At 40.0% G+C, this 13,405-nt stretch overlaps 1 protein-coding gene across 1 annotated transcript in view; it reads right to left on the bottom strand.

Moving 5' to 3' along the window:
- si:ch211-132g1.7 (prostaglandin F2 receptor negative regulator) overlaps window positions 1–13,405 on the bottom strand; it is a 79,532-nt gene that overhangs the window by 64,825 nt on the left and 1,302 nt on the right. The window contains exons 2-3 of the mRNA XM_031746009.2: window positions 7,387–7,499; window positions 5,774–6,032 (exon numbers count right to left, since the gene is read on the bottom strand). Of these exons, the coding sequence (XP_031601869.1) occupies window positions 5,774–6,032; window positions 7,387–7,499 (372 nt within the window). The remainder of the gene's footprint in view (window positions 1–5,773; window positions 6,033–7,386; window positions 7,500–13,405) is intronic.

The following is a 13,405-nucleotide window of genomic DNA, read 5'->3' as shown; positions in this document are numbered from 1 at the left end:
TTGGGATTCTAGTCTCAATCATAATAATCACATTTCAGCTTGTATGTGCATGAAATAAACTCAGATGATTGTTTCTAAAGGTTAATTACATATTTCTTGACAGTGTCTAGAAAAGTTGTCCTCTCTCACACGTAGCACACAACGGGAGATTTTCCGCCTTCGTTGCATTCTCACTACTGCGAATATATTCCATACATACAGCAGATATGCATGGGTGTCGCTCATGTTTTGTCGATTCGGCATCAACAGAACTCCTCCTCTCATGCTTTGGTCCTTTGTGTGACCTTGGGAGATTTGCATCATGATGTCTCTGTTCGTTACACAACATTCTATCCATAGGAATAACTGTGCTTATTGCAGGATTTCAAGCACTTGTTTGAATCCTTGAGGCATTCTTAAACCGTGGACATAAACAGGACTGCAACAGACACCAGTCACACCTGGCAGCGGAGGTCAGAGTAGCCTGCAGGCCTGCTAATGCTGCTGTGCTGCAGTGCTGTCTGTGGCAGATGACAAAGGCAGTGCAAATAATCTGCGTTTTGCTCTATCAATTAAAATTAGCCTGAAAGGAGTTCTCAAACCCTCAGCGACCTGTACTTCACTTGTTTCTTACATAACCAATCAGCCTCAGTGGGCTGAAAGAGGCAGCGCACGTTTGTGTGTGTGTGTAAGAAATGTGGCACAAATATGACTCAAATGGTATAAATCTAGCTCATCATCTGCGTTAAAGACCGTCTCGGTCAGAAATATGTTGTCCTTTACGTGCTGCAAAACGAAGCGCTCACTGATACATATGCTCTACATATACACGACAATCTCTCGCTCACAAACAGCGCTGCCTAGTTAATTCAGGTCTAAATTTAACAAGGTGTCTGGGGAGCCGTGCTGGGAAGCAGAGAGCAGCTGAACATGATGGTGCATTATGGAGCTAACTAACCTGCTGTCAGACAACGCTCTTTGTGAGTTCATTTCTTAAAACTTGCTCAGGTAAAATCTTCCTCAAATTACCACTTATAAAAAACAAAAGAAATCCTTTCTGGAGGAAAGATTTGTCCTGAGAAGGACGGGTTGGGTACGGGTAAACACCAGATTAAACCAATGCGGAGAGTACAGCTTTAATTGCCAACTAGAAAAAGAGAAACCCAATTAAATTCAAAGGAAAATGCTGAATACATGTTTCTTTGTCAGGAAGTAGTTCAAATTAAATCTTCACACTGTGAATGTAGTAGATGATCTGAGTAATGGAAAGCGTGTCTCTTTCAACGGTGTGTCTACAAAAGATCTAGGGGGCCATTAGCTCTTCAAAGGATACAGTCGGTTTGAAATAGCCGGCTTTTAGATAAAATAACATCGGCTAAAATCTGGAACTTTTAAGCTGCAATTACGCAAGCTTAACTGCATTTCCTTTAATGACCACTTGTTCAAAAAAGTCTGTGCCACTCTTGGTAAAAAGTTTAACTTTAGAGCAAACATAAACACGGTTCATATCTGATTTTCAGCTCTAAAGTTTATTTTTCTCTTCATAACAACTGTGCACAGGATGATTTCTGAGGATGATGACTCATTTAAAATGCTTGGATGCTGACAATTATGCAGAGTCAGGCATGGAGAGGCTGCTGTTTGTGACAGGTGGGTGCTGTCATACATGGGTGTAGCTGCCAGCTGTCCTCTAGGCTTCACCTCTGCTAAACTTATGTCTCTGAACTTGACCTCGTCTCATAAACTCTCCTGTGATATTTATTTTGCATCCTTGGATTATTCAAATGAATGATTAATATATTAATATAAATCTATACAGATTTGTCCACACTGGATATGACAGTAAGAGTTAGTAAAGCTCTGTTAAAGTCTCCCTCTACAGCCTGTTGTTTCTTAGTTTCACCAGTGAAACTGAATTAAAAACAAAACATAGCTGACATTCTGTCGCCTAGGCAACCACCAAGATCCCAGTGCCTACAGACATTCAGTTAAACATGCTGCTCATTGGATAGTTTTAATAAATACCTTTAACTAAATATCAACGTTTTCGACATGTCCTAGTTTACATTATTATACAGTTATTATGAGTGAGAATGTCTAATATTTTTCCACTAAATAGTCGTCTTCTCCTTTGGTTAGGTTTGTTTGTAACAACCACTTATAACAAGTTGTGTTTTGCTTTTGTTTTATGTTTTACTGCAATTCTGGTTGAGTAGCTTTTATAGTTTTAATTCAACATAAAAGGCTTTTTTACAATTAATTTGTGGGCGTTTTAGTTTGGAATTATCCAATCACAGCATCAAAGGCACAAAGCCTGTGATGTCATCACATTCTGTCATTGGAAATCCATAAATAGGGGAGAAATTCAGCCAACTGTAGCGACTCTTCGATGGCAGAACTAGAAAACAATCTGTTTGTTAAAACCAAGATAAGGAAGACGCAAAGAAACACAGACGCAGATGCTGAAGCATATAAAATGGCAGAAGCACAGATGGAAGTGGTTGTGGGACCAAAAATAACAATTTTGCAAAGATCGAAAATTGACCTCAAAAAACCCCAAACACCAAATCCTGAAACACGTCCTGTGGCACAAGTTCAAACAGAAGTGGACGTGAAAGCCAAGAAAAAAAGGGGGCAAAAACAGAAAAGAGTGGCTGAAGAACCCAGACGACCGATTACTCGGGCGCATGCTCGGGCTCTTCTGGAAGCCCAGAACAACGCGGCTGATGGAAGCAACCCGAGAAATGAAGAAATGTCAGAAAACCCTGAATCCATCCCTATGTCAGAACCAAAGGAGGACGTGAATATGGAGACAGAGGCAAACGTGAAAAACACCAGTGGACAAAACCCTGGACCAAAGGGAGGGACGTGGCAACATCAGCCCAATCCCAGATTTATACCCCATCATGGCAGAGTCCAGTATGATTCATGTTGCGAGATCGCTGCTCTCAGGCATCAACTACAAGCCTCCCAAAACCACCAGAACGAGCTCTACTGGAAACTGGTAGCTGCTAATAAGAGGGCTTCTTATTACCAGTCTAAGGTGAGCAAACTTCATGCACAGATGATTGCCGACAAAAAACAGCATGAAGAAACAATTAAAGAGCTCATAGAGCAACTGGAGGAGGCTAATGATAATAATAAGCCTGATAAGAGCAAAACAGAGGTTCAAACAAAGGACAACCAAGCAGTTGTCATGCTGGATGACATGATCCGTGTCCTGCATGAAGACGTCAGCGACCCTACCACAGAGCAGTGTGTGGATTCTTCTAACCAAACCACAGAGGCTTCACACACTGACTCTGTAGGTCTGAAGGAGGCTGAATTTGAAGGCCAGTGCAGGACTCAACAAGAGCAAATAGGAACACTCCAACAACAGCTGCTAGAAGCTCAAAACCAACTCAAGGAACAGGAAGATGAACATAGGCAGGACCAGGAGACACTGAACATGGAAATCAGTGAGCTTAAATCCCAGCTCTGCTCCAACAAGGAGCTTCATGACATGAAAGTAGAGACTCTTTATCAAGAGCTGAAAGAAGTCAAAGCGTCCTACATTAAAATCACACAGGAGCAAAATGACCAAAAGTCCAACACTGCAAATGGAAAATCTGAGCTTCTGGTGGAAAAAGACACCAAAGAACAGGACAAGGAAGAAGAGGACTCCCTGCCACAGACTGCAGTTACTCTACGTGACTCTTTCCAACAAACAGAAGACAGACAGAAAATGATAACTACCAATCCAGCTGAACTTCAAACTGAAGCTAAGACTGTGCCAGAGAAAAAACCAAAGAAGAAGAAGAAGAGGAACTGGCTGCGTCGGCTTTTCAGCTGTACCAGTCCACAGACAGACTGATTTAGACAATTGTGGAAAAGATAAATAAATGCAAAAAAAAAAAAAAAAAATTGGAAAACATAGACGTGTCATTATTTCATATAGATTTTAAATAACATACCATTTGATGTCAACATGTTTTTGTTGCATTTGCAGTGCTCGTGCTGTTATATTCTTATGATTCTCTTCATTTTATCAGTATATCCTTCAGCCTTGCTTCACATATTTACTGCTGCTTGATCAGCTTTAGTCATGCTAGCATCAGCACAGGTAGAAACAGATACACATCAGAGAATCGGCCGTGCATCAGCCTATCTAAATACAAATGGAAACTAAAAATGAAAACATAGATAACTTAGCTGAACTTCATAGATCTGAAAGTTGACCAATGCATACATAGTGCTAAAAATCAGGTATCGTGAATACACATTATTTTATATTATGCTGAAGTCAATTGTTATCCTTTTTAAAAACTGTATCATATAATAAAGTCTGTTTTGAAGTTTACTATGGTAAAAAAAAATCTTTTAAGGCTTTGCAGATATACTGTAACTTCATAGGTATGAACCAGCAAAGCATTTTCATCATAAATATAAAACTTCATTAGGTAGATCTGTTCAAATACTCATTAATGCAAATATCTGATCAGCCAATCACATGGCAGCAACTCAATGCAGGTGTAAGGAGTCAGACGTGGATCAAGTAGACATAGTGTGTAAACTTTGCTACGGTGTCGTAGCTGCACCACAGAGCAACACTACAAATTTATTCAATCATTTGAAGACCGCTCACAAAGTGACATACGATCAAACAGTGAAGGAACATAGAGAAAAACTCTTGACAACACCTGCTTCATCCTCACAGACCTCCATTCACGCTACCCTGTACAACGCGACTAAATATCCCACCAGCTCCCAGAGACACAAGGAGATAACAAACGCGGTAACGTTTTTCCTCGCCAAAGACCACTGCTCAATTAACACAGTGAACAACCAGTATTATGCAGTATTTTGAAGTTCACTAAACATAGATGTTTACATTTTTCATTTATTTTTTTATATTGCAAACATTTGCACTGTTATCAGTATTTGCACACTATTTTATATTATTTTTTGACATCTTTAAAGCCATTATTCAATACATTGTTATTGTTAAATAAATATCGTCAAATAATCGAGATCTCAATTTCAGTGAAAATAATCGTGATTATCATTTTTGCCATAATCGAGCAGCCCTAATATGAATCCATCTTAATCAGTCTTTAATTATGAAGCAATCACCTAACTCCCTCTGACAAACAGACCCGTGGCCAAATTTATAAACCATTTTTAACTTTTTCCAAGGTGAATATTGTCTGGCAGCAGGTGCGCTTCCCCTTCCAGATCTCATTAAGGACAATTACAGCAGCTATTACAAACATTATAAGCGAAATAAACCATGTAACTACACATTTCTCCTACACCGTGGCATTGATATTCTTCATCCAAATCCGTGCCTCCCTGGTCCTCATTTGACACAAGCCAAGTACTCCCACCTGACATCTGCTCCCCACGAATGTGACGCTGTGTCGAGGTATGCATGTCTATGCGAAAACTAAATTATAAGCCAGTGATTGTCTGAAACCAGCAGGGGTGTTCATGTGCAAGAGGACACATCCATGGTCAGCAGAGCATTAGTAAGTTGTGGGGATAGCTGTTAAATGGACCAGCATAACCAAATAGCCTCAAACACAAAGTAAAAACACAGCTACTCTGCATCAGAAGCTTTGTATCATATAATAAATTACCACAGCTAATTTTCCATAAAAATGCTGCTATTTAATTTGACTGGATGGAAAGCCTGTAAAATAGGATTTACACCTATTTAATAATGAAAGGACAAACTTGGCAAACACACACACACACACACACACACACACACGGACACACGAAGGCACGCGAGTACGCACACACACTTTCATACCAGTGAGTTGGACCTGAGCCATATAATTTCCACTGATGACGTAGTCGGTGCTCGGTGTTTGACACTCGTAGAAGCCAGCATCCGTCAACTTCACCTCAGCAATCTTCAGCTCCACCTCGTTGTCTTGGAGACGCACCACTGAAATGTCGCCAGACGCCACGCGCTTGCTGTAAGACTGGTCGGAGTAGCGAGAGTCGAAAGAGGAGATTATCTTTGTCTTCGGCCCTTTCGCGTCCTTTAACATATTCCATTCAAAATCCTGCAGAGGAGGGATAAAAACAATCCGAGTGTTAAGTGAACGCAGACACATAAATATAGGCGGAGTAAATTAGAAACACTGGGCCAGAGCAGTGGGGTCACCAACCAAAATAATATTCAGCTTAATGGGAGTACAGTCATTAGTGGCCTGTGAGCCAATAATGTAAGAGACTTTGAATTCCACTACAAAGTGCCTTAAAAGTATCCTTCCATTCACTTTTTACTGTATATTCAAGAACCTCAGAGGAAGAAATCTGACCCTTAGTGACAGTGCTATTAGCAGCTGCAAATAAACAGAATATTCGGTTCAATTAATAACCTAGTGGCCACAAGTAATACACTAAATATTCATACTCTCCAGAGGATCAACTATTTCAATTCTAGGCTAAACCAACAACTCGGAGGAAAAGATATTTGAAAACAGACGGGCAGATTTACACAGATGACCAACCATCTTTCAGCGGACCTACGTAAGATTGATTTTTATGCTTATGATACTGGATTTAAAGTTAAAGTATTTAAATATGAATTCTTAGCTGTGTTCACGAGCAAGGCTAATCGGCTGCACAAATATTCACTGGATTTGACATATTCATTTAAATTTCTCAACACAGCCTTGGGTCAGTCTCGTATACGGCATTCTTCTCAAAGAAACAGAAACAGCACTCTGCCAAATTCTTGAGTCACCCCTGTTTTCTTTATATTCATGTATTTTTTGTAAGTGTTTTTGTAATAATAGTTCTCCAGGCTTTCGGAAAGTGTTTGAAAAGAAACACTGGCTAACACCCTTGGACACTGGGCTAATCAAGGTGAAAGTCCAGTTCTTGTACCTGACTACTTTAGGAAACAGGGTTTGTTTTTTTTTTAACGAAGCTACGTAACAATGACCAGTATGTCACACCAAGCATTGACTTTAAAGCTTGTTAGAATTATTCAAACTCTGTTTTTTGTTATATACTGTATTTTTATGCAAGTTTCCACATGTTTCAGTTAAGTGCCACACCTATTATCCCAGGAACATTTAAAGACTTTTGCACAATAATTTATGTATCAATCCTTGGCTAAAAATAGCCTGACCAAAAATCCATTATTTACCCTTTTTTGAGCCATGTTTGCTAAAAGCTTACAATATTCAGTTATTTTGGGGGTGGAGGAGTACATTTAATTAATAAAAAAAAACTAACAAAAAAAAAAATACAGCTCATTAACTATATTCATGCAGAAGAAACCACTGCAAGTGGAAGAAAACTGACATTTGCATCATTTCAAAGTGTAACCCATCTGTCAGAAAAAGCTTCAAGACTGGTGTGTGTGTGTGTGTGTGTGTGTGTGTGTGTGTGTGTTGGAAAAATGACCTGCTCGCTAGGTCCTGTGTATTCTTTAACATCACATCTGATGGAGACTGGCTGGCCCTCCACCCGGATTAATGGACCAGGAGGCACCGTCACCACACGGGCTGAGCATCCACCTTGAAGGAGAGAGAAAACATTTTAAAAGATTAAAAGTTTATAACAGGAAAAAAATAATATTTGGAGGCTGAGTTGGAATCCAAAACCTCTGAGATGAAAGAATATTCACCCTTATGTGAAGCAATAGAATTTACATGAAGAATACGCCGTATTCGCATAAATTCAGCAAGAAAAATGTTTAAGAGCAAGCTACAAGTCTGACAACCAATTAACAAACTCTACTGTGTTAAAGAAGAAGGATTTTACCAATTGAAGTTGCCTTTTTAAAGACAAACAAAACAGAGACCGAGGCACAGATACAGGTCTTGTTGGAACTTGAGTGAAGAACTGACGTTATTGACGATGACGGTGCTGAAACCTGAATTGCACTCTCTCCACGCACATGTATTTCTATACACGCTCACACCCACATCATTTTCTCTGGCACGAACACCAACCGCTGGTTATGACAGCCCTCCAGCAGATTTCAGAGAAGGAAGAAAACAACAGCGAGAGGCTGAGACTTATATGCGCCTCTTTAATTTAGCTTCAATTGCGTACCAGATCATTAGTGCTGTTTGGTTACATTGTAAGACTTCTTGTATCAAATCAAACCATCTGCATTTCATTCCTCCTTAGGCAAAGTGTTCGACTCTTGAATTCCAGCTGGGTAAGAGCATGTAGCAACACAGCCGAACTGACGGAGCTATGTACAGTTATGCGATACTGTGCTTTCTGGTCGGTGAGGCGCGGTCCACACTCCAATTAATGCCAGCATCATCAAGCTAGTTTTAATGAGCCACACCAAACTCATCCACACATTATCTTCAATGTAGGGTAAATACTAATATGGTAAAGTAAGTAGTTTTTGGTAAGTGGCACCCAGATATGAAAGCTGATACTGAACATGCAATCAGATTAGTCCTTCTCTCTGTTTGTACTACAGTGTCAATTTAATGTTTACTCTCCTTTTGGAAATTCCATTTTTGTTTCGTCCCAGGTGTCAGACAAATACGACCAATACGACGACAATACAGACATCACAGTTACAGGCATTAAAGACGGCTCAAACACACCGATGTCTTATCATATTTCAACTTGGTTTGTTCAACAGAGTTATACTACAAGCTATAAAAGACCTCGGGGCACGGGATGTTCACAAAGGTGGCGCCCTGTACCTCTGTCCTGGTAGTAAAGTGTAATCACCATAAAGCAAGTGCAATACGTCACTGAAGATGTCTCGCCACTTTTACACCACTCATGTCTACTAAAGCTATCATATTATGTAGTTGCTATATAAAGCAATCTTGCTGCCCCTGCTCACAATTGTGTTCTTCTTCTCTACAGACAGTGAAAACACCATGAAAAACACTGTGTAGCATACTCAATCATTCAGGTAAGAGCATCCCAGGAAGTTAGCGCTGTTCATCAGAAGAGCCCAGACTGAATGACTCACTTTGATGACTGACGAAACATTTCTCCCACTAAAAACGCTTCATCCAGATTAACAGAATCAATTTGTGGGGACCATTAAAAATTCCAATAAAATATCATTCATGAGACCTTATGTAGGAAAAAGGTCTTCAATCCCTGTTGCACTCAGTTCAGCTCACTGAAACGCCCTTATCAGCTGTAATGAGTCCTGTACGCATCATCAGTAGGCGCCCGCTTTCACTTACTAGCAAGCTCAGTATTCAGTTATCCTCCATTGTAACCACTGATAAACCAAAAGCTATCTAAATTACAAATGAGACAGCTAGCCTTTCTGTGTGCTTTGTAAAATCTGATTTATAATCAGGATCTTTTCTTAATCTTAACCAAGCAGTTTTGACGCTTAAGCCTACTGAAACTAAGTGAACAGGATGTGGAAAGCAAATCAAACAAAACCTAAAACAGGGGTTTCAAACCCCCTTGACATCTCCCATCTAGTGCTATTCTCCGACTTTTGTTTGGTTTAATCTGAAGAACTTAGCCTATTATCTCCATTCAGAAAGACACAATGACAACCAATGAGGAGTGTCTATACCTGCTGACTAAACAGTACAGGAAACATATTGGACTGATAATGAGGAACGGCAATTCAATTGGCTAAGGTTTGCAACGGGGGTCTGTTTAACATCCTGTTTTATTCTTAAACTTAGGTTTATTGAAGCCAGGTTTCAATTAGCTGCTTTTACCATCCGTTCTGTCAGTAACTGCACTATGAGAACAGCAGCACTGCAAAGTGTGTCTGTGCATTGAATTTTCCTGAAGGCCAAGAAACTGAAGCAGTCATGTCATGGCTGTTCAGCTCAATCAGAGCATTTGCACTCTGTCCGAAGCCAGATTGCTAAAAATAAGTCTGATGGAGGAGAACAACCACTCAGATCATCATACAGTTTGGGAAATAATCTAATAATTAGTTCTGTATAGACTTCATAGAACAGGTCTCAGAAATTATTTAGTTTTAGCCGTCATCAGGACCTACCTGGTCAGACTGTTGTTTGGCAACATATATTGTAACTTCAAAAGCAACCCGAAGTTTAATTTGTTTTTTTTTAGGTCTTACTATACCAATCAACACATCACCAAAACCTTTATACCGAGAGGTCTGCAAGCAAAGGAGGATTTTTACAGCAAAAGTCATGTCTTCTATCTTTAAACCCTTAAACCTATAAATGGATCTGGAAGGAAAAAAAACAAAAAAAAAACAACACAGTACTTCAAGAAAAAGCCCTGTGCTTGCATGAGCCATCAATACTTGTGAGTTGTTCAATTCTTATGTTTTTGGCAGTTGGCCTGGTGGTGTGAGTGCATGTGTGAGCCTGCTGAGTGTGGGGTTTTTTTCTGCTTTGCAAGTAACAAGGAACAATGAAGAAAGAAGCATATGAAACCTACTGTTCCAGTTCACTGTCTGTCTACAGTTTAATCTGTCTCCATCTTCACATCAGACGTGCATGGTTGACAGGTTGGTCTCAAATGACAATGTGATGCTAACAGTGAACATCCACTACAAGGAGCACCTGAGGCTCACTGAGGTTTTCTGCACCACCAAGGCGAAACCAGCAGCAAGCAAATCTCCTCCAAATTCCCTTTAAATTACTTCCTTAGCTAATACTAATGCTAAGTTACCATCACGTGACGCAACCAAAAACTTTGCTTCCCTTTTAATTTTAAGGTGCATTAACATAAAAGGGTCAAAAAGCATGAGGGCCATTAATCACCAAGAGGAAAAACGTTGTTGAGATTTATGTTTTTCAAACTTAGTTTCCAGCCTGTATGACTCCTGGTCTCTTGTGAAAATAAAAGATTGGAACCAGCGGAGCCTGAAAATTCCCACAAGGTCTGATAATAAAATACGATTTTGTAAAAAGGGATATCTGGATATTTTTACGTCACTGTGTTGGAATGAGCGAGCACGTCTGGATCACCATCTGGACGCTCAGTTGGCTTGTTATGTTGAGGTGATGCTTACTGTCAATCTTATCAGCAAAAACCCTGAAACCCGTCTCTTCTGTCTTATAGCTGATGTCTTAGTTCTGCTTCATAAGAGCCAGTTATGCTATTGCTAACAGACAGGTGGCAAGAGTCAGCCATTTACAATTTAAGCTTGTACCCCTTAATGTTCCAGCTGAGTTTTCTTATCTGAAAAGAAAAAAAAGAAAAATCCCCCTTTCTATATAAAAAAAGGCATCAGACTGTGACACCATGTCTCTAATTTCATTTTTTCCCCTTTAAATTGATGATTGTGTGTCGAAACATTGCAATGAGTCACCACAAACAGCACTGGTTTGGGGGCCCTGAGTCATGATCAGGTTCAACAGTTTCTGCCATTAAACGATGATTGCAAAAGCTTTGATGGGATTATTTAACCTTGCTATATTAATAAGTACGATAGATAATCTATAGTTTGGGCAGTACTATAATAGATACTGTCTGGTATTATAGGTGTTCTTCTTATTTCAAACTTCTGATTCACCACAGCTTTCAGAAAATCCCATGATTTATATAGACGAGTACTAAAAAAACTGGTTGGTTTTCAGTGAGCTTCACTATAAACATCTCTGTTGGCCTGACCTGAGAGTCATTAAATAAGCATAAAGGTCACCAAACTGGGGCTGAAAATCTTCTGCATGATAAAAACAAAATACATAATACATGATAAATTATCTGGCAGAACTCCACGGTAACAACTGACAGCATTTAGGGTACATTATACAATCATGAGAAAAAGAGCTTTTTCAAAGGGACTCTTTGCTATGAACAAAATAAGATCCCATGAATTAGTAGCTTTTCGAAAATAATAACTTAAAGTAGTGGTTTTCATTAAGGGCAAAGTTTGGTACGGTCTTTTTTTTCAATGTTGCTTCAGGTCATTGCAGTTTTTGGGTACTTCTTTATGCACAGCTCTCTAAGGTCCCTCATGGCATTTTGGTGTAGTTAGTCTGGATTTTAACTGGGCCACCGCAACACCTTGATTCTTTTCTTTTCCAGCCATTCTGTTGTAGCTTTGCTGCTGTGCTCTGGATCACTTTCCTGCTGCAGACTGATGGCCTCACATTTAAGTCTAGAAGACTTTGGTATACAGAGAAGTCCATGGACAACTCAATGACTGCAATGTGCCCGGGGCCCGTGGCTGCAAACAATCCCAAATCATCGTGCTGACAGTTGGTATGAGGTGTTTGGCTTTTCAACAAATGTGGTGCTGTGTATTATGGTCAAACATCTCCACATCTCATATGTCTCAAGGACATTGTTTGAGAAGTCTTGCAGTTCGCTCAGATCAAACTTTGCAAACCTAAGCTGTTCTGCCATGTTCTTTTTACAGAGAAAAGGCTTTCTCCCACCAACTTCTCCAAACAAGCCATACTTGGCTTGGTTTCCTTCTAATTGTGCTGTCATGAACATTAACATTTAACATGTTAGCTAAGCCTGTAGAGTCTGAGATGTAGATCTTGAGGGGGAATTGGGGGGGTGGCGGGGGGTGGCGGGGGCTAATCAAATTCACTTGATTAGCAGCACCTAGCTGTTACATAACCTCCCTAATTCTTTGGGAAGCAGTAAGGGTGTACTTAGTTTTGTGACATGTGACAACTCTCTTTTGCACATAAATGTATGCAGTGCTTCTTTGATTTTAATGTGTGACCTCTGATTGAACATTCTCTTAAAGTAATACATCATCTTAAAAAGACAATAAAACTCAGAGCACATCTTTGCAAACTCTTTGAGGTTGACTTTGCAAAGATCAAGGAGATTGAGGAACTCATCCCCAGCTCCAGGATGAAACACTGGAGCTGGGTTCATACAGTGTCAGGGTTAAGACTTTCTAAACTTTCATCGACGAGTGTTAATTAAACACTAACAGATGGATCAGTTGTCCTGTTATCCTAGATTTAATTTTGATGGATTTGCACTTAAGAGGCTTCCTCCTCTTTATGGGTATGGCTGTACATGGGACATTTGGGAAACCTAAGATGGGATCAGGCTCTGTTGGGACTACCTGAGGTCACACAGCAAGTGATCTTTAAGCCCTGCAACCAGAAACAGATCAATAGTCTGTTATGTGGTGTTATGTTACCTGAAGCATGACAGTATTTTGCATATTATAGTCGCTTTCTCCTTGTGTGGAGTCAGAATACACACAGCATGAGCGCTGGCAGCATCTGATCATCTTACACTGCACTAATTTAAGCCAAGTGCCCAACTCTCTCTCTCACACACACACACACATACATACATATACTGGAGAAACCCTGTGGCAGTCACGGTTATGCTCATAAACATATGGCAACTGCAGTATCCAGGTATGCCAGTGAACAGGCCCTGGTTTGTCCCTGTGGAGAAAACCAGCCGAACACCGGCTTGGCACTTTGGCTCAGACCAGTCTGATGTGATTATAATAATACAGCTCATCATTATGGCCGGGCCATGACTTCTCAGTAGGCTA

This window comes from Oreochromis aureus, linkage group 23 (genome assembly GCF_013358895.1).
Source record: "Oreochromis aureus strain Israel breed Guangdong linkage group 23, ZZ_aureus, whole genome shotgun sequence".
Lineage (NCBI taxonomy): Eukaryota > Metazoa > Chordata > Actinopteri > Cichliformes > Cichlidae > Oreochromis > Oreochromis aureus.
The sequence above is the reverse complement of the archived record's forward strand: the minus strand, read 5'-3'. Positions and strand labels throughout refer to the sequence as shown.